At 57.0% G+C, this 24,767-nt stretch overlaps 1 protein-coding gene across 6 annotated transcripts; it reads right to left on the bottom strand.

Annotated features, from left to right (window-relative positions):
- Nucleotides 1-47: 47 nt before the first annotated feature.
- LARGE2 (LARGE xylosyl- and glucuronyltransferase 2) lies at nucleotides 48-24,758 on the bottom strand. 6 transcript variants are annotated; one of them, XM_064145549.1, is made up of 16 exons: nucleotides 24,715-24,758; nucleotides 18,919-19,070; nucleotides 6,851-7,024; nucleotides 6,306-6,562; nucleotides 5,845-5,927; nucleotides 5,441-5,564; nucleotides 4,827-4,998; nucleotides 4,565-4,669; nucleotides 4,204-4,316; nucleotides 3,963-4,088; nucleotides 3,703-3,858; nucleotides 3,429-3,592; nucleotides 2,607-2,885; nucleotides 2,118-2,264; nucleotides 1,766-1,961; nucleotides 48-1,666 (listed from the first exon to the last, which is right to left on the bottom strand). In XM_064145549.1, exons 3-16 carry the CDS (start codon nucleotides 6,948-6,950, stop codon nucleotides 1,469-1,471), a joined length of 2,220 nt encoding a protein of 739 aa, XP_064001619.1. In that variant the 5' UTR covers nucleotides 6,951-7,024; nucleotides 18,919-19,070; nucleotides 24,715-24,758; the 3' UTR covers nucleotides 48-1,468. The 6 variants fall into 6 exon arrangements, with proteins under 6 accessions (XP_064001619.1, XP_064001630.1, XP_064001637.1 ...); XM_064145560.1 differs by lacking the exons at nucleotides 18,919-19,070; nucleotides 24,715-24,758 and adding exons at nucleotides 7,963-8,065; nucleotides 9,065-9,148; XM_064145567.1 differs by lacking the exons at nucleotides 18,919-19,070; nucleotides 24,715-24,758 and adding exons at nucleotides 7,963-8,065; nucleotides 9,026-9,068.
- Between the last annotated feature and the right edge of the window lie 9 nt (nucleotides 24,759-24,767).

Below are 24,767 nucleotides of genomic sequence, written 5' to 3' on the forward strand. Positions count from 1 at the left end.
AACCCCAAAACAACAAGAAAAAACCCGAGGCAGTTCTAAACCAGATGTGAAAAAGAATAAAAAAGCTTTAATTTAAAAATTAAATTAAAAAGAGAGAATAAGCAAGAGGTGCCTGTGCCCTTCCCATGGCCCACGCTCATATGGCTCCTGCCAGCCACTCCCACCATGGACGGAATCCTCCCAGCAGCACAGGGCTGGCACTGGCAGCCCAGAGCAACGCTAAGGAGAGGACAGCAGAGACCACAGCAGCAACTGGCCTGGAGAGCCTCCAGGCCACCAGCAAAATCATCAGAGAGGAAAAAAGGATTTAAAACAAGACACCAATGCAACCCCCCACCCCCGCCGCCAAAGCCCAGCCACCCCAAGTCATTTAATTCTGATGAGAAAGGTACCAAATAATTTAAACAGCATGAGGAAAAAGCAAGGTATCCTCTGTGCTCCAGTGTGTGACAGCAGTGGGACAGTGCCTGGGCAAGCTGCTCTTGGCACGGGGGTCCCGCCACAGTGCTCAGCTACGGTCTTGTCCAGTGTCAGCCACATCCCTGATTGTCGATAGCAATATCTGCGCTGCCAAAGAGCTGGGGGGGAGCAGGGTGGGCCCCACTGGGAATTTCTCCAAGCAGGCCCCATGAAGCTGCTGTTGCAGCCGTTGTGATTGACAGGGCACTACCAGCTCCAGGACAGGGCATGGCACCTGAGCTGCCAACTGAGAGGTGCAGGTCTGTCTCAGGATCCCACTGCTGGGGACATCAAACAGCCTATCCTACTCCATAAGCTCACTCTGTTCTGAGGGACATCCTTACCAGTACTAGGTCACCCTCACTTGAGACTTTGCACCCACATGGATGGGACATGACAATATTTTGCTCTGTTAACCAGACAGCCTTGCTCTAGGCTTGAACCATGTTCACCCCAACACCTGCTACTCCCCAGCCCCACCTCCCAGGGTGCTGGCAGGCTTTCTCTGAGTCTGCTCCCCAAAAGATGCAAAAGGATGCTCTACATCCTTGTCTCCCTCTCACCAAAGCTCTGGAGAGGTATGCGTAGGACTGGAACCAGGGACCACAGAGCAGAGGCACAGCAGGGTAAGGTACAGCTCCCAGGCTCTCAGTGAGGTGAGCTAATGAAGGCTGAGAATCTACATCTGCTAAATCAGGGGAGGGAGGAGACCCATCCCTCTGACCCCTGGCATGGTGGAGCTCCCCTGTAACACAGACATGCTACTGCTCCAACAAAAAAAAACCCTTGACCACACCACAGCAGCTTGACCTGCAGGCACTGCTGATCTTGCAGCTGGCATCTTCCACTTTATGTAGAGGCATCCATCCCTTTGCTGTGCCAGAGACTCTGCTGCCAGCTGTGTTCCCTTGGGCCAGGCTGCAGCAGGGGACTAGGGCAGCAGGAGGCCCTGTGCCCTCCCTTCTCCATAGTCCTGCGAGCACCCCACACCCTCCGTTCTCAGGCACCATCACAGGCTCCTCTCGGCGGTGAGGTATTTGAGCGCGGCAGCCCCGTAGCGCCGTGACAGGTCCTGGTGGAACTCCTCCCGCAGCGTCTGCAGGCAGCTCCGGTACCCTGTGCTCAGGCGAAACTTGGAGATGTCGAAGCTGGGGGCGTGGGGCATGTGGATCATGAAGGCGTTGGGCAGCACCAGCAGCTCATACTCCTGGGGGCGAAGCAGCAGCCCTTACTGTCAGCCCCAGCCTGGTGGTACCAACCCAGCCAAGATCCCCACAACACTCAGCGCCTCCAAGGTGCCACTCACTTGCGCATCTAGCTCCATGATGTGGGACACCTTGTTCCAGCCGAAGCCCACAAACCTCTGGTCGTACTTGGGGCAGTCTCGCCTCACTACAACGTAAGGCTCGAAGTCTGGCTGCCAAGCCACACGGTATGGCACGGTGGCTGTCCGCCACTTGGCGTAGTCCGTTGGGGCATGGCCTTTCGGCCATACATGGTACCTGAAAGGAGAGATGGGAAGGAGAGAACGAGGAAAGCTGGCAATTCCTTGGGACAGAGGATGCAGGTGATCCTCTGGGCCAGCTGCCCTACAGCCCAAACTGTCTTCTGCTGGGTATGACAGCCCCGCTTCAGGGCAGGGCAGCTCCAGTCCCTACCTGAAGGTGTAGAGGGAGCCCATGTCCAGCATGGAGAGCAGCTCTGCTTTGGATTTGGGGAAGGTCAAGCGGTAGTGCAGGGTCTCAAAAGCTGGCACAATGAGAGCTGCCTTCCTCTGGGGCAGCTCGAGCTGCTGAATGGAGGTCCTGTGGTGATAGCAAGGGTGTGAGGTCTCTCTGGCTGTGAGCCTTAGCAACATCCTCTTTCCTCAGCCCCTCCAGCTTGCCCCAAAGGGTATTAATTGCTCATCCTGCCAGACACTTTGTAGGGAGGTCATTCAGGGGCAGGAGGGATAGGGCAGCCCTCACAGCCACGGCTGCTTCCTCACCTACTGGTTTGTGCCCAGCAAAACCAAGGGTGAGATCCCAAAGCTGAACATGAGAACCAGTTTATGCCTGTCGAGGGCTCCTGCCTAGGGCATTTTCTGCAAGCCCCAGTGCCTGGGGAGCCTGGCAGGATGAGCAGGAGGTGGCTGGAGAAAGCCTTACCTGAGGTAATCATAGAGGCCATACATAGGCAGAAAGTCGATGTCCGTCAGAAAGACGTAGGGCGTCTGCGTGTTGGCCAAGGCCACGTTCCGCAGGAGGTTGATGGGGTAGAACTGCCCCTCCCTGTAGACGATGTGGTAGGCGACGTTGCGGCGGGCACTCAGCACCTCAGAGGCCTGGGCGTAGCGCAGGAACTGCTGAGCCTCTGCGTCCGACATGTACAGCGCCAGGCTGATGGGGCCTGACCAGTGTCTGCAGATGGCCTCCAACATCTGCAGCCTGGCAAGCAGAGGGCACTGCATGAGCTGATCTACCCCACGGCAGCTTGGCCAAACCCAGGATCACAGAATGTTAGAGGTTGGAAGGGACCTCCAGAGATCGTTGAGTCCAACCTCCCTGCCAAAGGAGGATCCCCTAGGGTAGCTCGCACAGGACCGCATCCAGGCAGGTTTTCAGTTTCCAGAGAAGCAGACTGCACAGCCTCTCTGGGCAGCCTGCTCCAGTGCTCTGTCACCCTCACTGTAAAGAAGTTCCTCCTCACATTGAGGTGAAACCTTCTGTGTTCTGGTCTGTAGCCATTGCTCCTTGTCTTATTGCTGCAGACCACAGAACTGAGTGCCTGAGGGTCAGCTGAGCCCACTTCAGTGGGCAAGTAAGAGGAAATGCTCCTGCCAGCTTTTCGGGTGTTGCTCCTCACTACAAAGAGCTAGGTGAGGGTGAGGAACCTGTGTTTCAAGATTCCTGATAGTTCCCAAGATACGGAGCCACCTCAGACGAACTGGAGGCAGGATCCAACCTCCCACCAGCCCCACCAGCAAGTACCTGTCCATGGAAAGCTGGGCCACAAGGGTGACATCAGTGGGGTTGGGAAGGGCCAGGAACTCGTACTGCAGGAAGAACAGGTGGATGCGGTGCTGTGTGAGGTGCTGCCGGCGGAAGTCGTAGCAGGGATCATCCTCGTCCAACTCCTCCAGCGCCTGCTGCAGCTGCAATGCCGTGCAGGTGAGGGAGAGCAGCAGCTCTGGGCTGAGCTGGGGTGGCTGTGTGGAGTCTGAGCCCACCCCATGCTCTGGGGCACAGCTACCACTGCCCTCACCTGGTTGCTGGGTGGGCTGGGGAGACTGGCACAGCCGAAGAGCTCCCTGCGCAGCAGGTTCCCATCGTACTCCAGGAAGGTCAGGTAGAGGTTGCGAAAGAACTCCACATGCTTGTTCTTCACCCTCAGCTTCTTGGGTGAGTTCCAGTGGATCACCTGAGGACAGCAATGTGTCACTCCACAGAGGGGAAATCAACAGTGCTTCCCCAACAGTGACTCCTTTGGGCCCTCTCAGTCTCGGGAGCAGCAAACCCACCCACCTTGAGATCCGAGACCTCGGTGTAGCACTGCTCCGAGCGGGTGTGATCAGAGAGCTGCACGTTCCAGAAGCAGGGGAGACGGTACACCAGGGCTGGATCCTGCTTGATCACAGCATTAAAGATGTCCTAGGAGAGAGACAGGTCAGTGCACAGGTGGGTGAGGAAGACAGAACATCCCCTCTGTGACAGCCTTGCTACAGGAACACAGCGGGGCCAACCACCCCGGAGGAAGGACTGTCACCTGGTCAGCCAGCGAGGTGGACAGCATGCTCATGAGCTCCCGCTCCGCCGTCAGCCGCCACATCTGCTCCCAGCCCAGGCGGCGCAGGCGGTCGAGCAGGAGCAGGATCACCCCTGAATGCCAGGGAGGAGGACACTGTGTCACTGAGGGAGCACACAGCCACTACAGAGCTGGAGCAAAGCAGCCTGTCTTGCTTTCACCCCCTGAGACTTCTTTCAGCTCATCCACAAGACCCCAGGATGCCACTCATGCTCAGCCCCTCCTGCCTCACCTCAGCCTTCCCCAGCTTCTCTGTGCCAAGTGCCACCCCAGCTGGATGCACCATCAGGCTGCAGAGCCCATCTCGGAGGCTTACACTCACCAGTGTTGAAGCCACGTCCCAAGGCTGGCCACGGTTTGTGGTTCTTCCACAAGTTGCCCAAATACCAGTCACTTTGGTTCTCCACCAGCCCAATCACCTGCTTGTCTGAGGAAACAGAGGGGCATAGATCCATCATCTCTTGCTGTAGGTCCAGAGGGCCCAAGCAAACCCACTGTGCTGGTGCATGGTGCTGGCTAGGAACTGCCACCCTGAGCCCAGCACCCAGGACCCTGCCAGGGCCCCATGGGCACCCTGTCCTCACCGGAAAACTTCCCGAAGACAGCCCACAGCTCAGCAATGTCAGTGGCAAAGGTGATGTCAGTGTCCAAAACAATGACCTTGGAGAGGTTGGAGGGCAGTGCCTTGGTCAGCGTCAGCTTCATCAACCCATAGATGCCAGAGTAGTGCTTGTTGGGGATCCAGGACACCTCTGGCTGCAAGGAGACACAGCCTCAGGGCTAAGCATGGCACCCCATGAAGAGGCCAGCAGACAGGCACAACAGAGCAGCATCTTGATCTGCGCCACCAGCAGCCACATGTCTCTCCCCAGGCCCTTCAGGCACACGCTGGCTGCACCTCCTTCACCCTCACCCTGGTTTGCCTCCCCCTCCAGCCATCAGAACCCCCACCCAAACCCCACTGTTTCAGTGCTCAGTGGAGGGCCCAGCTCTGCTGAGGCAGTGCTACCCCAAAGCAGCTTCCCGCTCCACCAGCACCAGCCCTGTGCCACTCAGCCGGATGAACAAGCCCAGAAAGGGGAGCAGGTGAGCAAGGAACCAGCAGGAAAAGAGTTAATAAACCCCCTTCGACTCTCCCCTCTCAGCTGCTTGCCAGATCACTGGCTTGGAACAAAGCAAAGGAGGGACAAGTGCCTGCCTTCAAGTCATCGGCGTTATAGAAGCTGACGTGGACAGAGGGCACCATCCAGGACTGGAAGAGCGTCTGCAGGATCTGGTGGGCCACTGAGTCCGTGATGAAATGAAAGTGGAGGGGATTTTTCCTGTCAAGGGCAAGCACAGCAGCACTCAGCACTACAGCAGAAAGAAGAGGACACAGTCCCCATCTCTCCCACCCCTGCCAGGGGCAGACATCAGCTGAGGGAGCAAATGTAGAAAAAAATCAGCCATCTGGGAGAACCAGATCCCCTCTGGCCCTCTAAGCAGCAGCCTAAGGGGTGGAGAGAGGCCCCAGAGCCCCCTTCCCACAGCACTGCCCACACTGCAGCAGCTCATCTGGGAAGCCCAAGCCAGTGAGCCTCTGGCGCAGCACCTCACCATTACCTGTGGAAGAGGATGGATTTCACCAGCGTGACCACATCCCGGCTCGCGTTGTGCCCAGCACACACAATGGCAACGTGCAGGAGCTGCCCAGAGACAAAAAGCACCTTCTTGAGACTGCACACCCCTGTCCTGTCAGCTCTCCCCTGGGGTCATGTTGTGGGAAGAGCCCTTCCCCTCGGGAGGGAGCCCCAAAGACAAGTGGGATTCCCCTGCCCCAGAAGCAGGCACCAGGAGTCTGGCTGCCACTCCTCCTGTCTGGTATCCTTTTCTGGACAAGCAGAACACCCTCACCCATCAGCTGTGGCCAAATGAGCACCACGGAGAAGCAGGATGAGGCCTCCATCTGGCACAGAGTGAGCAGTGCCAGGCAGGTGGCATGTACATCCATGATCAGGCAGGGTCCCAGCCTCCCATCCAACATCCCCCACCCACCATGCCACTGTCCTGGTGCCATCACCCACCTCACACTTGTGCACCAGGCGCTGCTTGAGGCAGGCCGTGCGGTTGCTCCTGTCGCTCCCGGCAGGGTCTCCAACCTCTGCGGAGGGGCCCCACTGTGGGCTGCCGTCGCTGCCCTCTGCCTGCGCCCGGCCCAGCTGGCGGCGGAGCTGCTGGTTCTCCTCCTCCACCCTGCGCACCCGCGAGGCCAGCGCCTCCCGCTCCACGTCGCGGCTCGGCTGCTCCCCCAGGCAGGGCGGCAGCAGCAGGAAGCGGCCATCTGCGGAGGAGACACAGGGCGCACAATGGGCACAGCAAGGCAGAGTTCAGCTGGGAAAGACTGGGTGTGGATGGTGGCACAGAGCCCCAGCTGAGAGATCCCAGCACACCTGACTTGTGCCCATGCCACATCACAGCTCTGCTCCCCTATTCTCTGGGATGCTCCTGGAAATGCAGAGCTCGTACTCCCCGCAGTGAGTTGCATGGTCATAGAGCAGCGACTCCAAGGTCTCAGCCTCCCCTGCCCACACTCTTTCATCCCCTGATCCAAGGAGGAAGGTTCACTCACATTCGAGGCTGCCCACGAAGAGGTAGAGCCAGGAAAGGAGGACAGCCAGGGTCACCGTGGCGAGCAGCAGCTTCAGCTTCACACGCCAGGAACGCAACATGGTGTGCCGGTGGGACACAGGCAGCAAGGATCAGGTGGGCAGCCCCAGCCCGGCCGTCCCCAGCATCCTAGAGCCTGTGTGGGGCAAGGCAGTGGTGTCACCACCCATCCCGGAGCCCATCCCCAAGTGCCTTGACGCCACCCAGCAGGATGTCCCTCTTCTGCTCCCTCCAGAACACTGCCTGGACAAAGACAGCAGCAAGACAGGTACCCTCCGCCTCTCCAGTAAGAGCCTCTCCCCGCCAGTACCCTCCTGCCCGTGCTGTAGCATCCGGACCTCTGCACAGTGTGCCCCACCACCGTGCCATGGCCACGTGGCTCTCTAAAGGGCCCTCAAACATGAGAGGAGGGAAGGAGACCTCCAAGAAATTGCACTCAGCTCTGTCCCTTGCTCCTTACCGAGAGGAGAGAACAAAGATCTCCCAAGGGAGGAGAGATGCTGGAGAGCGGGTGGCTGGTCACGGGGTGGTTAATGGAGCCTGCCCTTGAGACGGAGCACAGGTCCCTCCCCCACCGCCTCCGCAGGCCGAAGGGGCCAGCACTGCTCTTGAGACAGGGGCCTCAAGGACGGAGCGGGCTAGGTGGGAGCGCAGCCCACGGAGCCAGGCAAGGTACCCTGCTGGGCACGCTGGCTCCTTCCTAGCCCGTGGGCGAGGGGAGAACTCCCAGACCCAGGTCTGCCATGAGCCAAAGGCCTCCACCTCTGCCAGCAGCGACCTGTCCCGACAAAGTTTGGTGGAAAAATCCCACACGCCTCAGTGAAACTCACTTCCCAGCCGGGTCGGCTCAGTGAGGCACGCCAGGGCATCCCCTGCCCTGCCCCTCGGCTCTGGCCACGCATGCTGTGCGACCTTCATGTTTTGGCACTGGTGACACGAGGCAGAGCAGCCATGCTCCCCCCCCCCGCTTCTGCACCCAGGCCCAGGCACCGGCACCTCCAGGGAGCCCTGCCCTGAGACCCCAAAGAGTGCCATGAGCAGACAAAGACGCCCACAAAGCAAGGGAACACCAACCTCTCTCCGGCAGGTTGGCTCACTCCACACCCCTGCCTGCCTGCTGCAGCTCAAGGCTGAGCCCCTGCCCTCAGCAGAACATCTGGAGGCTCAACAAAAGCTGCTGTAGGGATGAATGAGGCGGATTAAGGTCTGCTCCCCCCTGCACAGACTCTGCTGGAGCACGGATCCTGCTGCAGCCCATTGATGTGCAGATGCCTGTGGGGCCGCCAGGCCAGCGCTCGGGGGCTGAAGCAGGCAGCCTGGGAGGACACCACCCTGAGCAGCCCCCGGGGCCCGAACGCAAACACCTGCCCACTGCAGGAATTGCCTGCTGAGGGTGGACAACGAGCTGGCCAGGAGCAAGGGATCTGCAGCAACAGGGTCAGGCTCTGCAAGGGCTGGGGCACGGTCACCCTAACCCCAGTGGGGTATGCAGCTGAGACCTTGTGGCAGCAGGCACCCCTTTTTCTGCCAGAGAAGGGATCCTGCTGACACCATAGCTCCCTGCAAGAAGGGCCTGGCATTGCTCTGCTTTCCCACTCTACAGTGGGCCAAACATGGGCATGGCGGAAAAGAGAGCTGATGCATGGAGCATGCTGGGCCCAGGCACCTCTTCTCCCTGCCATGCTGGACCTGGCGAGGTCTCTGCATGCTGCTGCCAGCCTGTCTCCTGTCCTACAAGCCAGTCTCCACCCCTCCTGCCTGGCCTGGGCATTCCCCAAACTTCAGTCAGCTCTAGGCAGGAGAGTACGGGTGAGACAAGATGAAGGAGGTCACCTGGCACTGAGGGATGGGAAAAGGACTTTGGCACGAATGAAGGAGAGAAGGTGGTAGCACACAGCAGCACCCCTCCTGCTCCCGCCTGCCACCAAGAACCCTCCGGGGGGGCCTCACTGCGGGGAATGGCACCCTGCCCCTAGCCTGCATGTGAGCATGCTACAGGGAAGGCAGTTGTGGAGGACAGGCTGGGACCAGCAGCAGGCCACTTGCAAAAATCACCCTGGAGGGACCCAAGGACTGCACCTACCCCACCCTCACTGTAGCACCCCCACCCCTCCTGCCATGCTTCGCCCTTCCTCACCTGGCCACTCGCCTGCCCCCCAGGAGGCCACTTCCTTACCTGACCTGCCTCGCCTTTCCTTCCCTCCTCCTCAGCCGACTGGCAGCCCACTGCTACTGCTCCCTCCGGGGCTGCAGTTCCCCGTCCTCCCTTTACTCCTCCCTTCCAGATCTGACTCGTCCCCCCCCTCCCCGCTTCAAACCCGAGCTCCCCCCGCACCGGCCGCCCTTTCGGAGGAAGAAAGAACAAACAAAACTAGAGATTAAATTCGCTTTCTGCTCCAGAGCCCCCTGCGCCAGGGGCGCGGAGTTGCCGAAAGTAAATGGGAAGGAACCCAGCCTCCCTCCCGCTCTCGGCCCCCAAAGATCCCTCCTTTGCTACGGTACGGGAAAGCACCGGGATCATTTACCCCCACCCAGCACCTGCCGCCTCCTTCCAGGTGCGGGAAGCTTCGGCCACACGGAGAGACATTCGGGAGGGCTCCGGAAGGCAGCAGAACCCAACTCACCTGCCCTCAGCTGGCACAGAGGGGCCGCAGGTACTGCGAGGGTGAGGTGCGCTCGGCGCTCGCCCGAGAGAGGGGACAGCAGCTGCCGTCTGTCTGAGCACTGGTCTCATGGGACAGGCTGTGAACTCCACCGCAGGTGTGACAAAGGAAAGACGAGCTGGTTCCCGATTTCCCAGGCTTGCCCCAGCCCCCCAGCCCGGGAGAGCAGGGCTCCCCGAGGAAGACAGCGTCCCCCAGCCCTGCCTAGCGCAGCAGCAGCGAGCGGGATGGAGTGGCAGCAGAGTAAGGAGCGGGAGGCCAGGACCGGGAATGTTAACTATGCGGAGATGGGATCTACCTGCAGCTCCCCCCGAGCCTGGCCCCAGGGCTGGGGAAAGGCAGCAAGCTCCTGCCCGGGGCTGGAGCCAAAGAGGAGCCCCTGCCCTCCTGCCCACCTTGGTGGGAGCCTGCTGAAAAGGTGCCTGGAGAAGACTGGGTGTGGTGAGAGGAGGCCACCACCGGCAGCAGGGAGAGGGACTGGGATGTAATCTGCCTGCACAGCAATTTAGATGAAACACAAATTGCCCCCCACCCCGTAACCCACGGGCGAGCTGCAACACGAGCCCCGACCTGCCTCCCAAAGACAGAGCAGTGCCTGCAGAGGCAGCCGCCGGCCTGCAGGGCAGGGGTTGGCTGGGGCTCCACCCAGGCAGCACTGAAATCACTGCCCCAGGAGACACATTTACCTTCCACTCAGGAAGCTCTTGCTTGCCCTTGCAGTGCCCTGGTTACAACAGGCAGTTGCTCCTCAGCAGCGCCTTTATGCCCAGCCCAGCTCTAGCAGGAAAACGAAATCCCTGCGGGGTACCCTGCTTCATCTCCCCTTGCTGGGCCCAAGGGCACACGAGGATCAGGCTTTGGGACTGTCCTGTCCCTGCCCTGTGGTATCCACCACAAAACAAGTGCTCCAGCTGAGCCATCAGGTGCAGTGGCCAAGCACAGCTTACTCATGCTCCTGGGAGAAGTGCTCCTGATGAGCACTGCTACAGCCAAGGAAACCACCTCCAGCTCCAGCTGACTGCTGCTGCCTCTCCACAGCTTTTCCTGGCTTCCCTATCTTGCTCACTCCAGCAAGTGAGGACACAGAATCAGGGTCTCATCAGCTGGGGTAGGTGCAGGTAGGCTGCTGGGAAGCACAGGCAAGGCAGAGGCATTTTAAGGGCTTTACGGTGGTGGGGAGGAGATGGTAAGCAGAAAAGCAGCTACACAGCCTCTCCTCCCCCACAGAGTGTTAAAGGCACAGCAAGTGGAGGGCACAACTGGAAGCAGCTTCTAGGCAAGGGGCACAGCAGGTTCCAGCAACTTGGGCACAGCACAAGCATCCCTGCAGCCATGGCCCTTGGCCTCTCTGCCCTACCTCCTCAGTCTCCTTGCTCAAGCCAGACAAGTGCAGCCAGCAGTAAGATGAGAGGATTCCCAATACTGCCAGCTTCCGAACCTAGCACAAGAGCATGAGGCAGAAGTGCTGTTCACAGCAGCTTATCCTCACCTTCTCTCCCTGGGAACAGGGTGGCTCCTGCTTTGGCAGGAATCAGGAATGCAGGAGCACAGCAAACTGGACAGAAAGAGGAACTCAGGTCCTCCCTCTTGCAGGGACAGGCTTAGGGCAGACACCAAGTAAGGGACAGGCAGGACCCCAGTCTCACCTCATGCCTGGACACTCCTGCTGCCAGTGACAACAGGATGATAGTCAGAAGACAGGGAGTGTCAAGCCAGCAGAGCCAGGCAGCTGCACAAACACCAGATGCATGCTCACACTGACCTCCAAGGTGTGGGCAGGAGCCTGAGGCTGGCTGCCCACCAGCAACTCTTCCGTGCACAAGCAGGCTGCACTCCCAAGACAGTGTGCCCACCCTGCTTGCCTCAGGCTCCCTCCCAGAGCTGCCCATGTGCTGGCATGGCACCCTGCTCATCCAAGATCCCCTCTTTGTCGGAGTGTGACTCAGCCCAACTGGCCTTCGCTCTCCATGGCTTGGTGACTATCAGGTGAGCAGTTAATGTTTAGGGAGAGTTGGCAGTGGGAGCTTTCCCATCCCATCAGCACGTTTTTCCCAGACCCACAGGCACAAAAGAGAGCAGCCCTCTCTGTTTTCCCACAACACCACAGCTGGCAGCAAGGCTCATGAAAGGCACCTTAGACGCCTTAGCCTGTTGTCTCTCCTAGAGCTAAGGTGCACCTGCAGAGGGGATGCTAAGACACAACGAAACTGCAGGTCTCAGTGGCACAGGGACAGCCACAGGCTTGCTGCACCCCCTAACTGTGTACCTGCAGGCATTACAAGTGAAGAGGAGGCCTGGCTGTGTCCAGTAAAGAGATGCAGAACAGCCAGGAGTGATTTCAGACTCATGCTGCCTGTTGTCTTACCTTGCTGTGGACAACAGAAACTGCAAACCCTTCTCCCCAGTCTGACTTTGGAGCTGGGAGAGCAGCACCAGTTTAGCTGACTTGCTTAGGCTGCCTCAGCAGCTTCACAGCAGGTAAGAAAAGGGCCTGACAGCCAGGTGGGCACAGCACAGCAAGACTGGCACCTGAGAAAAGGCACCAACCACGCTTTGAAGAGAGGTGACTGGGGATGATCTCTTTTGCTCGTACAAAGAGATGGGAGAGGACAGGCTGATTCCTCATTCAGCAAGTCACCTTTAGAGCACATTCTGCAGCACCCATCTGACAAAGCACCTTACGACTCGAGGTCACCTCCTTGTCCCCATGGCTGAAATGCTGCTACTCGAGGGGGGCTGTGCCAGCCAGCGGATGCCACACAGGCAGCACAGAGCGGGACAGCTGCCTGCCTGTGGCAGGAGTTTACAGAGGTGGAATGGAATTCGGCCAGGAGAGCAGGATTAAAACCCCATGCTCCGGATTAACATGCTGTCCCTCCCTCCCCAGTCTTATGATAAGCAAAACTTAAGTGAGAACTCTGTATTTTCCTGGAAAGAGCAACCTATGGCAAAACAGACATCGTAGTATAGAGATTGGATCGAGCAGCAGCCACAGAACTGGATACCAGCACATGAGCTGTAAAAGAAGAAAGTATCCCTATCTTCCTACTGCCCCCCAATACCACCAAACTCCAGAGGAGACACAGGATGGTGAAGATCTTCCTGGGACAGCAGTCAGCTGCACTTCAGTTTGGCTCAGCCTCCTGCATCAAGCCCTCCCCAGGCCCACAACATTATCACCACACACAACTCTGCTGCTCTAAGAGTTTGGCTTTTTATTCTGCAAAGGTCACACTGAAAAGCCATCTTCTCTTGCAGAAGCACAGCACGTGGGGAAGAGAAGCTAACAGCCTCTGCAGGGTGTTAGCTGAAGCTCCAAGCCTGGCTGAAACAGAGGCTTCCGTTACCAGGCTGTTTCCTTCTTTCCAGAGGAAACGAGCAAGTTCAGGCTGGGTTTGACACTGGAACACGCCTCACTGCTTACCTCTCCACGTCTAAACCCTCAGGAATGCATTAGGGAGCAACTCTTCTTGGCAGGGACTCCTGATCACAAGGCTCTGCTAGACACAGTCTGCCACTGCAGCTAGTCTCCCTGCCCACCACTGAGCATGGGATTCAGCAGCCCAGCAGAGCCCCAGCTGGAGAGAGGGCTGTGCAGGGCACACGTGGGAAGTCCAGTGCCACGGCAGAGCATGCAAGTGTCGTGTAGGAGGTTTATGTCCACCAGATATCCTGCAACACTTATGAGCTGGACAGCTGTGTTTTGCCACAGCTCTCAGGCAAGTTAAAAGGCGCCCACCCAGCTAGTGACATGGTCCCTAAGTGTTGTCACTCCCATTAGACCCAAGAACAAGCTGCAAGATTCCACCTGGCAATAACCTTCAGCCGTGTCTGTGGGAACACCAGAGCAGCAGAAAGCAGCTGCTGGCTTATGCTCCTCTGTATGTGCTGCATTTGTCCCTCACTGCAGCAGGGGACCAACAGGATAGATCCTGGAAGCTTGTGTGTGAGCACAGCTGCAGCACACCAGACATGCTGCCCAGGACACTCATCTGACAAGCCAACATCACCTTGGGCTAGAAGTAAGGATCATGCCTCAGGGACTAAGTCACTCCCAGCCAGCAGGAAACCCCTCAGCCAAAGGCTGCTCAACCCTCCAGCATGGCTCTGGAGCAGACTACCTTCCTCCAGTGGTAAGCCAGCCCTCTGCCCACAGTGCCAAGCTCAGGGCAAGGGAGCACCCTGCATGTCTATGCCGGTCATGTTTTTAATACCAAGCTCATTTCTTGCACATCCCGGTGGGGTACGCCAGCCTTGCTCCAGTCTGGCACCTGGAGGTGATCCCAGTGCCTCCTTCCACCAGGAGATCCTGCCAGTGTACTGCTGAGACACCCAACAAAGTCACAGAGGACATACCTGCTCCTAGGTTTACCTCCCCTGACTACAAGTTGTTTGATGGCAGGAGACACCTGGCAGGTGAAGTATTGACACTGACTGGCCTCCTTCTGAGCCTGATGGAGCATAAGCCTGGCTTAGGACAGCTGCTCTAACATAGAGATACAGAGGTCTGGATAAAATCCCTTCCACAGGCCCTATGGCCAGCACAGCTAGGCAAAGGAGGGACCCAATCTGGGCACTGTGCAGGAGCACTACAAGGGGCAGGATGACCCTGCCTGCCTCTTGAAACACAAGAGGAGAAGCATTTGGGCTGATCTCCAGGTCCCTTCCTTCTGCCGGGATTAGGTTTCTAATATCTGCATTTTTGCTGACTGCTGGGCTGCAGCTAATGGCCAGCTCTGAATCCATTAGGTTCACTGTGTCCTCCAGATCTGCTCCGGGCATCAGTACCTGCTCCTTCCTGCCATTTCCTGACACTTCCACTGCCGCAGGCTTGCTGCAGATGGCAGTTCCTGGGGGTCAGAGCCGAGCAGGGTCAGCAGCTGGGAGCTCCTGCGTCTATCCAAAGCTGTCTGCAGCAATCTCTCTGCCAGCTCCCCCCTCTGCCATCAGAGCACCCAGCAGGCACCATGCCTCACACAGCAAAGGGGTGGGAATTTCACCCCGTGAACTACTTATGTCTTAAGTTTCCATCTAGCAGTGCTCACAGTAGGGACCGACAGGAGATTTACACCCACACCCACACCCCCGTGCCACCCAGATCTCCCTGCTCCCTTGAAACGCTCTTAACCCACGCCAGGAGCTGCTCCCTGACAAGGGAGATCATCTCCCAGGACGTCTGACTAGACCTACCTCCCTACACATACTTCTGGAGTCTGCATTATCTTGTGCAAAATCAATTAGGTTCATTACAGCAAAACAAAAAAAGGTGGCAAAGGGCCTCCAAGAACCCCCAACCAGCACTCTGCCCGGAACAGTCTGCAAGAGAGATGACACCATCCTCCCTGCCACCTCTGAGAAGGTGCCAGGGGCATGGCTGTGAGCCAGGCCCTCAGGTGCCTGCCGTGCGCTGTCACCGGCAGAGCTGGGTAAGTGTTTTCGGCTGAATAGCTATTGATTGAAAACTGCAGTCTCCAGAACGCTCAGAGCTATTTGCTACTTCCTGACGAGTTCTGGACCAGAACAAAACGCCTTCTTTCCCAGGCAAAAAAAACAAAGTGTAAAATAAAGTCTCATTTAGCGTCGTGTAGCTTGAAATTGAGCTGTGTTACAACGGAGAGACAAGACCAAGAGTCTCTCAAACTCAGCTGTGGGGGTGTTTTGTTGTTGGGGTTTGTTGTTTTTATTCCCCCCCTCCAACTTTTCACTTTGGGTGCTAAATCAAGCAGTTAATTCTTTCTTTAGCTCTGCTCTCCAGACAAGCAGCGACCATCATGAGCCAAAGGGCCAGAGCAGCTCTGCTGAAGCAGATACTCTAAGGAGGGTGTCACTGTTTGCTGTGCTGCAGGCTCCTTTCCAACCTCAGCTCAAGCTCCCTCAAGGCCACCAAGCACGGGTGCCCCACCAAAGAGACACCCACCTGCCCTAGTGGACAGCAGTTCAGGATACACAACCAAGAGGTCACAGTCACTGCCTGAAGGGTGTGCAAGGGGCAGGACTTCCCATGCAAACTGCCCTCCATGGTGCAAGCACATCACATCAAGGTTCCTCACTAGTCCCACTGGTGCCTGGCACTGGAGTAACTCTTCCAGATGCCATCTCTTGCGGTGCCAAACTCCACTCCTCAGCAGCACAGGGGAAGTAAGCACACACAGGGAGCATGGAAGACAATCCCTTCACCCACCCTGTGTGAAAAGCAGGGAAGGCTGAGGTCCACTGAGAGCAGTGCTCATGGATGCAGCCTGGTGCCTCTTCCATCAGGGACTGGCCATGCCGAGAGCAGCGCTCAAGCAGGCACTCCCATGTCTCCCTTGCCCAGAGCTATTCCTGGCACTGGTGCCTTCAGTGCCCAAGCAAGGCTGAAAGCAGAGCTCAGGGACAGAGGAATGGAACAACTGCACTATAAATAGCAAGCCAGGATGGCTTAGGGCATGCTCTAAAAAACCCAAGCAGCAATAGTGCCATCCACTCAGGGTGCCCAGGGCATTTTGTAAGGCCTGGAGCAATACCTGAGCTATAGAGAGGCTTACACATTGCCCATAGGCTTTGGCAGCACTGTTGAGGAAAAGATGCTGGTGAGGCTGAGAGACTGCAAACTTAGCTGGAAAAAAAGTGTATGAGGCATTTTGCAGACTGGAAATGAGGTAGCTACTGATGGGAACAAAAGGCAGAGGGAAAGTAGGTCCCAGAGGGGAGGCAGTTGCCAAAGCCTGGCAGTGGAAAGGAAAATGCTCCCAAAGTCCTTACTGGCCATTCCAGCACTTCTCCTCTCCTGCTGCACCTTGTGTTCCCATCCTTGGAACTGCTCAGACTGCTGAGCTAAACCCTGAACTCACACACCAAAGGGCAAAGGCAGGGATGCCTCAACTCAACCAAGTGGCAGAAGAGTAGCTCGGGACTAAAGCTCACATCTTCTGCAATCCACAGCAACCTCTCTGCAGTGCCTAGCTTGCCCCAGGAGTGGCACTGTGACCATCAGGGACAAGTTCCTTTCCTGCTTCCAGGGAAAGCCTTATCCTTACCACCACACTTGTCCTTCCTACTCTGTCTTCCCTACTTGGTGCTTCCATCTGGAACAGCAAACACTCTGCCTCTGCCCTCACCCTGACAGCACATGTCCTACAAAGGGAACTCAGCCCCCACAGGTGAGGATACAATTGGCCTCATACAGCAGAGCCAGGGACCAGCCTCCTGCTCTCAGAGGGGGCCCTGAGCTTCCAGCAATGCTGCAGTATGGCTCACTTGTGCAGACGCTGGGAACAAGGACAGAGGAGAGACAAGCACACAAACCTGCATGGCACAAAACCTGCATGGAATCACCCAGCACACAAACACAAGCATACAAGGAAGCAGTTGCTTCCTCTGACAGAAATAATGTTTTTGTCACAACAGGAAGGCAGTGCTCAAAACAGCCCAAACCCAAAACACCAAACACTTGCTTTATTGCTCCTGGAGCACCAAAACCAGCCAGGCTGTGAGAAGGAAAGGTAGTCAGTGCTGACTGCAAACCCAGCTTGAGACTTTCAGAAGCCCACTGCCCTCTTCCCCCACAGCTCTCCTGTCATCCCCTTGCCCTTCACCCTCTGCACAGCAAACAAGAGGAGAGGTGCAGGTCTTGAGTTTGGCTGAGTTTCCACAGTCAAACTTGTGGGGAAAGAAGCTCAATAACAGACTGAGCAGGATGCGAGCACCCGTTGAAGAAGAGGATTAGTAAACCCCTAATCTGCACATTTTGGAGCCTAAGCACTTTACTCCACTCTCTAATTAAACCACAGAGTGCAGGGATTGCCAGGAGGATAACAAGGAGGAACAAGGAAAGGAAGCAGAAGCTGTGCCTTAAAGGCTGTTCCTCGGGGCTTAAATGCAGGGCAGGGGTCACTGGTAGGGAGGTACTTCCCTTCCAGCGCTCAAGAGCTTCACGCCAAGGCTGCTGACCACCCTCCTGCCTCCCCTGATCCAACTCACAGCAGGGCTGAGGGCAGGGTGAAGGGAAACCTGCACGATGTCCTGGGCATGGCAGAGGAGGGAGCGAGTGGCTGCATCACAGCTGACGTGTTACCTGTGGCAGCCTCGCCTGGCCAGCCATAACTCACCTCCCAGGACTCTGACTCCTGGGAGACAATACAAGTGCCAGGCCAGGTTTGTCTCCACTTCACAGACCTGTCTGCACAGAAGGTCCTTGTTCAAGTGCTTATCTGGCTCCGGGCTGGGGAGGGGCAAGTGCCTTGCTGCCCTGGCACCCAGGCAGGCTGCTCAGCTCTGTGCTGGGCTCTTTTGAAGCTTTCCTGGCACAGGTAAAGAGGGAAACCTTTTACCTCAGCCCACGACAAGCAAAGCAGGTCAAATAATGGCTCCTTTCCCTTGAGCTGTGTTCAGGCTCCTGTGTCTGTGCTGAGAGGAGGCAGTAGGCAAAGCTGAGCTCTATTCGTCACTGCTGGAACTGCAGCACACAGTGGGAAAGCCTCACCAGGGAAGCTCCCCAAGCGGTGGTACCAGGAGCTCTCTGGAGCACCCCGCTGCCCCCGCAGCAAGGGGAGCAAGGCAGCTGGTGGCACAGCTGGGAGCAGGGATGCTGGGGAAGGGCCTCACTTCCCGAAATGCTCTGCCTCCAGCTCTGCCCCCAGCAGACTGAGGCGGGGGGTGCGTGTGTGCAGGGGCAACCTCTCACTCCAGCGTCCCTCTCTTCCCTTGCTCCTATTCCTTGGAATTCCACTCTTCTGTTTCCTTTGTTTCACCCCTCAAAGAACAGGAAGAAAAGGGAAGGAGCCTTGACAAATCCGATCAAGGCGCAGACACGCTGAGGCTCCCTCCTGCTGGCATGCCAAGCCCTGCACTAATGAGGGGTAGAGGAGAAAGATGTGACCACTGAAAACAGTGGCCCCACAGAAACATTTGCTGTAAGGGAGAGAGGGAAAAGAAGGTGCTAGGGTAGAGCAATGTCTGCATGAGCTCCCAGCCTTCGGAAGGGAGGGCTTCCAATTTCCCCTGACCCAAGGAGTTTGTTCTGGCTCCTCAGCCCAGGTCTCAGTTACTTACTGCCCACTGCACTAGAAAGAAGCAATAGACCATAGCAATGTTTGGGGAGAAGGATCCAGATGTGCACATTCAAGGGAAGTTCAGCTGGCACAGCCATGGAAGTGAGACCACACTTTGTCCCAAGCTTCCATGCAGGGAATCTGCTTTTTCCCTCCAGTGGACTGAGCCAGTGTTGTCTTCCCACGGGTCCCAAAGCACTCAAATACCTAGCAGAGAGGAAACCCACAAAGGCAAGACCTTCTGCCATGTAATTGCCATTTTGGGTAGAGAAGCACTAAGACTGGAAGGGCTCAAGTACATGTAAACCATCTACTTAACAAGCAAGATAACTAACCTTTGAAGGCTGCCAATGTTGCAGGGGTACAGCTGGAGAAGCTGGCAGGGCCCAGTAGTGGCTGTGAGGACCACCCTTTAACCAGGGATTCTCAGCTTGAACGACAGATAACACATTTCAGCACACGTGAAGGTTCTGGAGCTTGCTGTCACCTGAAACTCAAAAGACAAGCAGTCATGTGAATTGCTCTTGCATAAGAGAGCTCTGGGGATAGCCCAGAGTGTCAAAGCTCAGCAGCACCCAACACCCTGGTCCTGTCTCTTCCCTCCAGCCTGTTACAAAACACAGCTCAATGTCACCTCAGGCTACCCAGACAGCCCATGGGAGAATATCTGTGTGCTGTATGTGCCTGGATTCAGATCACTGCACTGTCCTGTAGCTCATTCCCCACCCACAGAAGGAGGACTGCACACGTGTCCCCAGAAGTGCTGGCTAAGTCGCAGCCATCGTGCTCCATCGTAACACATGTGAGTTCTTCAGCAGGACAGGGAGCTGAGGGAGGGATGCAAGGTCACTGCCCCCCTCCCAGATATGACAACAGCAGGGCTTAGCTTGTGAAGCAGTGAAGGGATTAACTATCATGTCCAGTAACCTGAGCCACTGCAACATACCCTGGGCACTCTCAGGAGGGGAGTCAAGATGAGTCTGTCCAGATAGATGGACAACAGGCAGGGAAGGGATGAAGGCAGAGGAGAGAAGGCAGGCCAGAACCACCACACAACTTGCTCTGCAGGGAGCAGAGCAGCCTGCACATGTCACAGCTCCTCAGATGAAGAGGAGATCCTCCTTCCCTGTTGGGATCTTACCAGTGCACTCCTTTCCTCCAACTCCCACACCACACAACAGCAGATTGGAAGGGATGAGCCCTTCTCCCAGGAGGCTACAGGGATTATCATTATTGGGAGTAAGCACAAACCAGAAACACGAAGCCATGTGAGCAAGCTGGGGCAAAAGAATCAGAGAGGAACCAGGAATTTAGATTTAAAGCTCCTCTATCCACACATAATTGCTCCAAGATGCAGGAGGTGCAGTACCTTCAAAGCAGGTAAACCCTACCCAAACCATCTTCCTGATGGAAGTGCCCCAACTGTTTTAAAACTCCGAACAGAGAAGTAAGTGTGCAGAGTGCTGGGTACCAGCTCTGTGGCACCCCTCTGCAAACCCTGGAGGTCAGCCTGGCACAGCACAATATGAAACAAGCGGAACAACACCAACTCCAAAAAGGGCTGGGGAGAAGTAGTCATGTACAACAGCTGCCACCTCAACAGAGAAACCCAGCAACTCCACCAAAGAAGTACAGCACCACGACACAGCTGGACACTCCCTGTGCTCTGTCAGTCTACCTGACTATCTGGCTACAAGGTGGCAGGCAGCCAGAGAGAGGACACTCATGGACACAACAGTGAACAGACACCTATCCCCTCCATCATCCCTACTCTGCTTGTCCTGATCTGTCAGCTCCCACGTCAGCCAACGGGGTCTAAAGGGAGAATATCAGACACTTCTGGAGCAGAAGGAGCAGGATATGAAGCAAATCCGCCTGGCACACATCCCTTTTGCGCTCACAAGCCTCCCGCTGGTGCTGCTGGAGCCCCGCATTTCCAGGGTGCAGTTCAGCAGGTAAAAGCCAAGCCCCCCGAGACCCACCTGAGTAAGGAAACAGAAGCTGCCAGCAACAAGACCAAGTAGCTCCAACAGCAAGGAGCTGGAAGAGCAAAGGCACCTTGAGCAGAGCTAACCCCGCCCGTGCCTGCCACACGTAGCGGCGCTCCGCAGCGGGACCGCCACCGGCACCGGGAGAGCAGGCTTCCCCTGCGCACATGGCAAGAGCCTCGCCTCCAGGGTGGGGCCCATGCCCAGCGGCTGCCACGCAGCCACGCAGCACCTCGCCTATGGCCGGCGAGACCTGCAGCCTGGTGGCACCGATCTCCAGATCTGCTGCCTGGGCAGCTCCAGGGTGAGGCAGATCAGAATCCACCAGCAGTTCCCCACCCTCACCCCAAAGCAGTTGCATCACCCTTTCCCTCAGGGCCCAGATGCATCTCTCCCTTGGAGTGTTTCCATTGACTCAGGCCACCAGAGAACTGCATGTCCAGAAGTTTTTTTCCAGCTGCATCACACGGTTATTAAAAGATACAGCCTCTTCTGCTCAGCCTTAGCACGGGCAGAGCCGGGACATTGCAGAAGGGACTGCACATTGCTAATGAATCAGAGAGGAGAGTCATCCAAGTAACAGCCTGGGGCTCTAAATGGCTTTCTGGAAAAGGCATCTGGAGGCAGGAGGCAGTCACTGTCTCACAGCAGGGCTCTGCACATGCTGCCAGACATGTTGTTCCTCCTGGAAAGCCAAAAAGAGTCTCAATCCTGAGATGCCAGGCCTCAGTTAAGTACCCTAAGTGGCATCCTGGTGGAGAACAGCAACAAAATGCCTCCAAGTCAAAACATGCATTAAAAGGCCCTTTAATCTTGTTTGACCTGGGTTTCCCTTCCCCCTCAGACTACCACTTCAAGCAATAGACCTGTCAGCAGCACTTCAGGAATTCAAGGACTACACCACCATCATCCCCAGGCAGCTTCTGCCTATCCAGGTCTCAGGAGGGCTGCTGGAGATCAGAGATGCAATCTGCCACCACCAGCAATGCTATGCTTGGAGCCTGGTGTGCTTCATTGCCCTTGTATCCCCATTTGGACAGAGACTCGGAGCTATCCTGAAAGGTGCTGGTCTCCAGTGTGATATCGTGAGCAAATCAAGGCTTCCATTCTAGGCAAGGCTCATGTGTCAGAGACTAAAATACTCCCTGGGCATGCCTCTGTCTACAGGTTATTTGAAGCAAGTCACGATTTATCTCTAGCTGTCCCAAAGCATTGCCTGAGCTCATCTAGAAGCAAAGAGAATAGACAGCCACACCATGGTGCAGGAGCTGAGCAGAGCAGAAAGGGATGTCCTGAGGAGACAGGGCCAGACAGACCATCTCATCCCACATCAGCACAGCTCCCTTCCAACCACAGCCAAAAAAACCCACACCCCTGACCTCAAATCACCAGGCTCCCTGCATCCTGGTGGTGGAAGGACAGCAGGAAAACATGGCTGGGGGAATACCCTCTGCCCCCACACTAGCAACTTCCCAAGACACCATCAAGTGTTTGTATACTGAACCTGTTCTCATATATTCTGCTCAACAGCTCTAATGCTGGCAGCTGCTGTAAGAAGACATCCTCACCTACCTCAGCACTCTGCAAGGAATGTTTTGGACAAGGCTTACTTAGGATGAGCTAACTCAGAACCCTGGCAGTGCTCTGCCAGGAGTCAAGCTGCGCAGAAATGCTGTGGTCTCATGGATCAGAGCAGAGTGAGATGCTGGCAACCAAGCAAGCTGGACTTCAGCACTGTACCCGCTCACGGGCTGGCAGATCATTTGATTTTTTGGGTTTGCTTCTTTTCCTACCATTAGTGCTGAGCCCACACCTTTCATCATCAGAGCACAGGAAATATTTAGCCTCACAGCCAGTGGATTTCCAGTAAGCACGAGCCCTCAGCATCCCAGACTGACAGTAAGTGCTAAGAAAGAAACTGCTCAGAGATCTTTCTGGGTACAGTCAAGAGAGAAACCAGCTCCTCAGCCCAGCCTTTCACCTACTACTCACCCCACCGTGGGCACCATAAGCGAAGTCTTGCCTGGTCTCATGGGCTAGCTGCTGCTCTGCCAAACCACCCTTCCTCCGGTGCTCCCTTGCGGCACTAATTTACCATAAAAAGGCAGCATCATGCTATTCAAATTGTACTCCAAACTCACTCACACTGGAAGAAGATGAAGAGCAAGGGGGACAGGACAGATAGTGGGTGAGACAAAGGATGAGGCAAGGCAAAGGATGAAGTGCCTGCCAAAAGGCTTCTCACTCAGGGACAGAACCACACGCTGTGCTGTTCAGAGTAGCCCAAGGACTTTGTGCATCAAGCTTCACCTCTGTCTGAAGACAAGGTGTCTTTGGTAGTCTCCTAGGCAGCCAGCTCTCAGATTGCTGTCTGGCAGAGTGAGAGCTTCTCCTTCAAGGAGAGCAGCTCCAGCAGTTTGCACTGGATATGCCCCTAGAGTCACCAGCAGCACACACCTATCCCCAGTAAGCCGTGCTTCAGATCTCTGTCACCAGCTTCAAGTGCTATCTCACTCGATACTTAAGACTAGCAGCTCAGCCACCATGAAAAACAGTGGAGCTCACAGGTAGCAAGCACTGCATGTGAATGGAAAGTTGGGTCTAATCCATGTGATTCTGATTAAAAACGTTTGTTTAGTGCCAGACTGCTTGCCAGCCGTATCTCGTGCCCCTTTTGAACTCAGCCTGCTGGAAAACAAACCCTCCGGGGAAGGGGGAGAGGGGGGTGGGAGAAGAGGGGAGATCAGAAAGGATAAAGTGCCTGCCCATGCAACTGTAATTCTTGCAGAGGAAGCTGCAGGCACACACTGCGTCCATTGTGTGGAGGTAACTGGACAGGAGGAAGGAGGGGCAGCTTGGCAGATCTCTACTGGCACTCGAGAAACCTGCGAGCGGCCACGAAACACCCTCCTCACCCACCCCCAAGGTTCGGCGGGGAGCTACGCAGCCCTGTCCATGTGAACCGCTGCCGATCTTTGCCCGGAAAGGTGTGCCGAGGGCCAGGCCCAGCTCAGGGGCACTGGGCAGGCTGGCACTGGGCAAGCAGCCTCAGCGCAGGATAACAGTCCCGGCAGCGCAGGAGGCAGAGCGGGGGCACAGACCGTGCAGCTCAGCACCACTCGGCACGACTTGTGGGGTGTGTCGCGCAGGGGAGGGTCGCCAGTGCTGACAGCAGGTTGGAGCCCTTCCTGCAACAGGCTGCAGCCGGACGGGTCCCACGCCGCTGCCTCCCGCTCCCAGAACGGGTGTTCGTGCTCAAGAGCAGTGAAGATCAGATCCTGTCCCTGGCTCCGGGCAGGAACCGGGAACTACAGACAGCATGGCTCTGACCACCCGCTTTCTGCGCCTCTGCTCCCCGCTCAGCGGTCCTTCTTTCCCTCCCCTCTGAAGGCTTCTCCATCCCGCCCCGATCCCGGGCAAGGACGGCCCCGGCCACGCAGGGCAGTACGCAAGGTTGGCGGGGCCCTGTCCCCACGACCTACGTCCCCATGGCCCCTGTCCCCAACATCTTCCAGTCCTGACCCATACTCCGCTCGGTCACACCTTGGGCTTCCCCGAACAAAGCCCTGGGTCAGTTCAAAGCACCATCTCTGCCGTGTCTGCCACGGAGCTACCCACACGCGGTCCCTGGGTGCCCATCACGGCTACTCCCGCCGTGGAGAGGGGGACATAGGCCCCCCAGCTGGGACAGCAGCTCCGGCACGTCAGTGTGACGATGTGCCAGACACCGCTCCAGACGCCCACGCTCGCTCCCCAACATCAGCAGGAACTTTTTAACAGTGTCGCCTACGGACCCAGTCGCTTCCCGGAGAGACCCCACGCCGGCTCCCCGGGGAGCGGCCAGCACTCGCCACACCGCCCAGGAACAGCGCCGTACGCCGGCTCCCAGGCCCGCAGACAGCCAGATCCATGCGTGGGCTGACCTCTGCCCCGCTGCAGCGCCCGAGGAACGGACCTCTTTAGGCGCTCCTCCAGACTGACCCACACCCCGGCTTCTTACCCTGCGGCAACCACATTCCCCACATGGGGACATACTCGGCCCCACGCAGGTACCCCTATTCTCACGCAGACTCCCCTTAGCCCTCACCGAAGCGAGGTACCCCCAGCTCTCCTGCTAGTCCCCGTTCCCCATCCGCCCCGTACCTGCCCGGCCGCCGCCGCCGCTCCTTTAAACCCCCGCCCCGCCGCGCATCGGG

Source organism: Pogoniulus pusillus, chromosome 1 (genome assembly GCF_015220805.1).
Source record: "Pogoniulus pusillus isolate bPogPus1 chromosome 1, bPogPus1.pri, whole genome shotgun sequence".
NCBI lineage: Eukaryota > Metazoa > Chordata > Aves > Piciformes > Lybiidae > Pogoniulus > Pogoniulus pusillus.

Excerpts from the sequence above, each read along its gene's own strand:
- LARGE2 (XM_064145549.1), bottom strand. The coding sequence starts at position 6,950 with ATGTTGCGTTCCTGGCGTGTGAAGCTGAAGCTGCTGCTCGCCACGGTG. Across the intron at positions 3,593-3,702 it reads CCAGCCCACCCAGCAACCAG|CTGCAGCAGGCGCTGGAGGA; the intron begins GTGAGGGCAGTG and ends ACGGCATTGCAG. Across the intron at positions 1,667-1,765 it reads TCATGGAGCTAGATGCGCAA|GAGTATGAGCTGCTGGTGCT; the intron begins GTGAGTGGCACC and ends CTTCGCCCCCAG.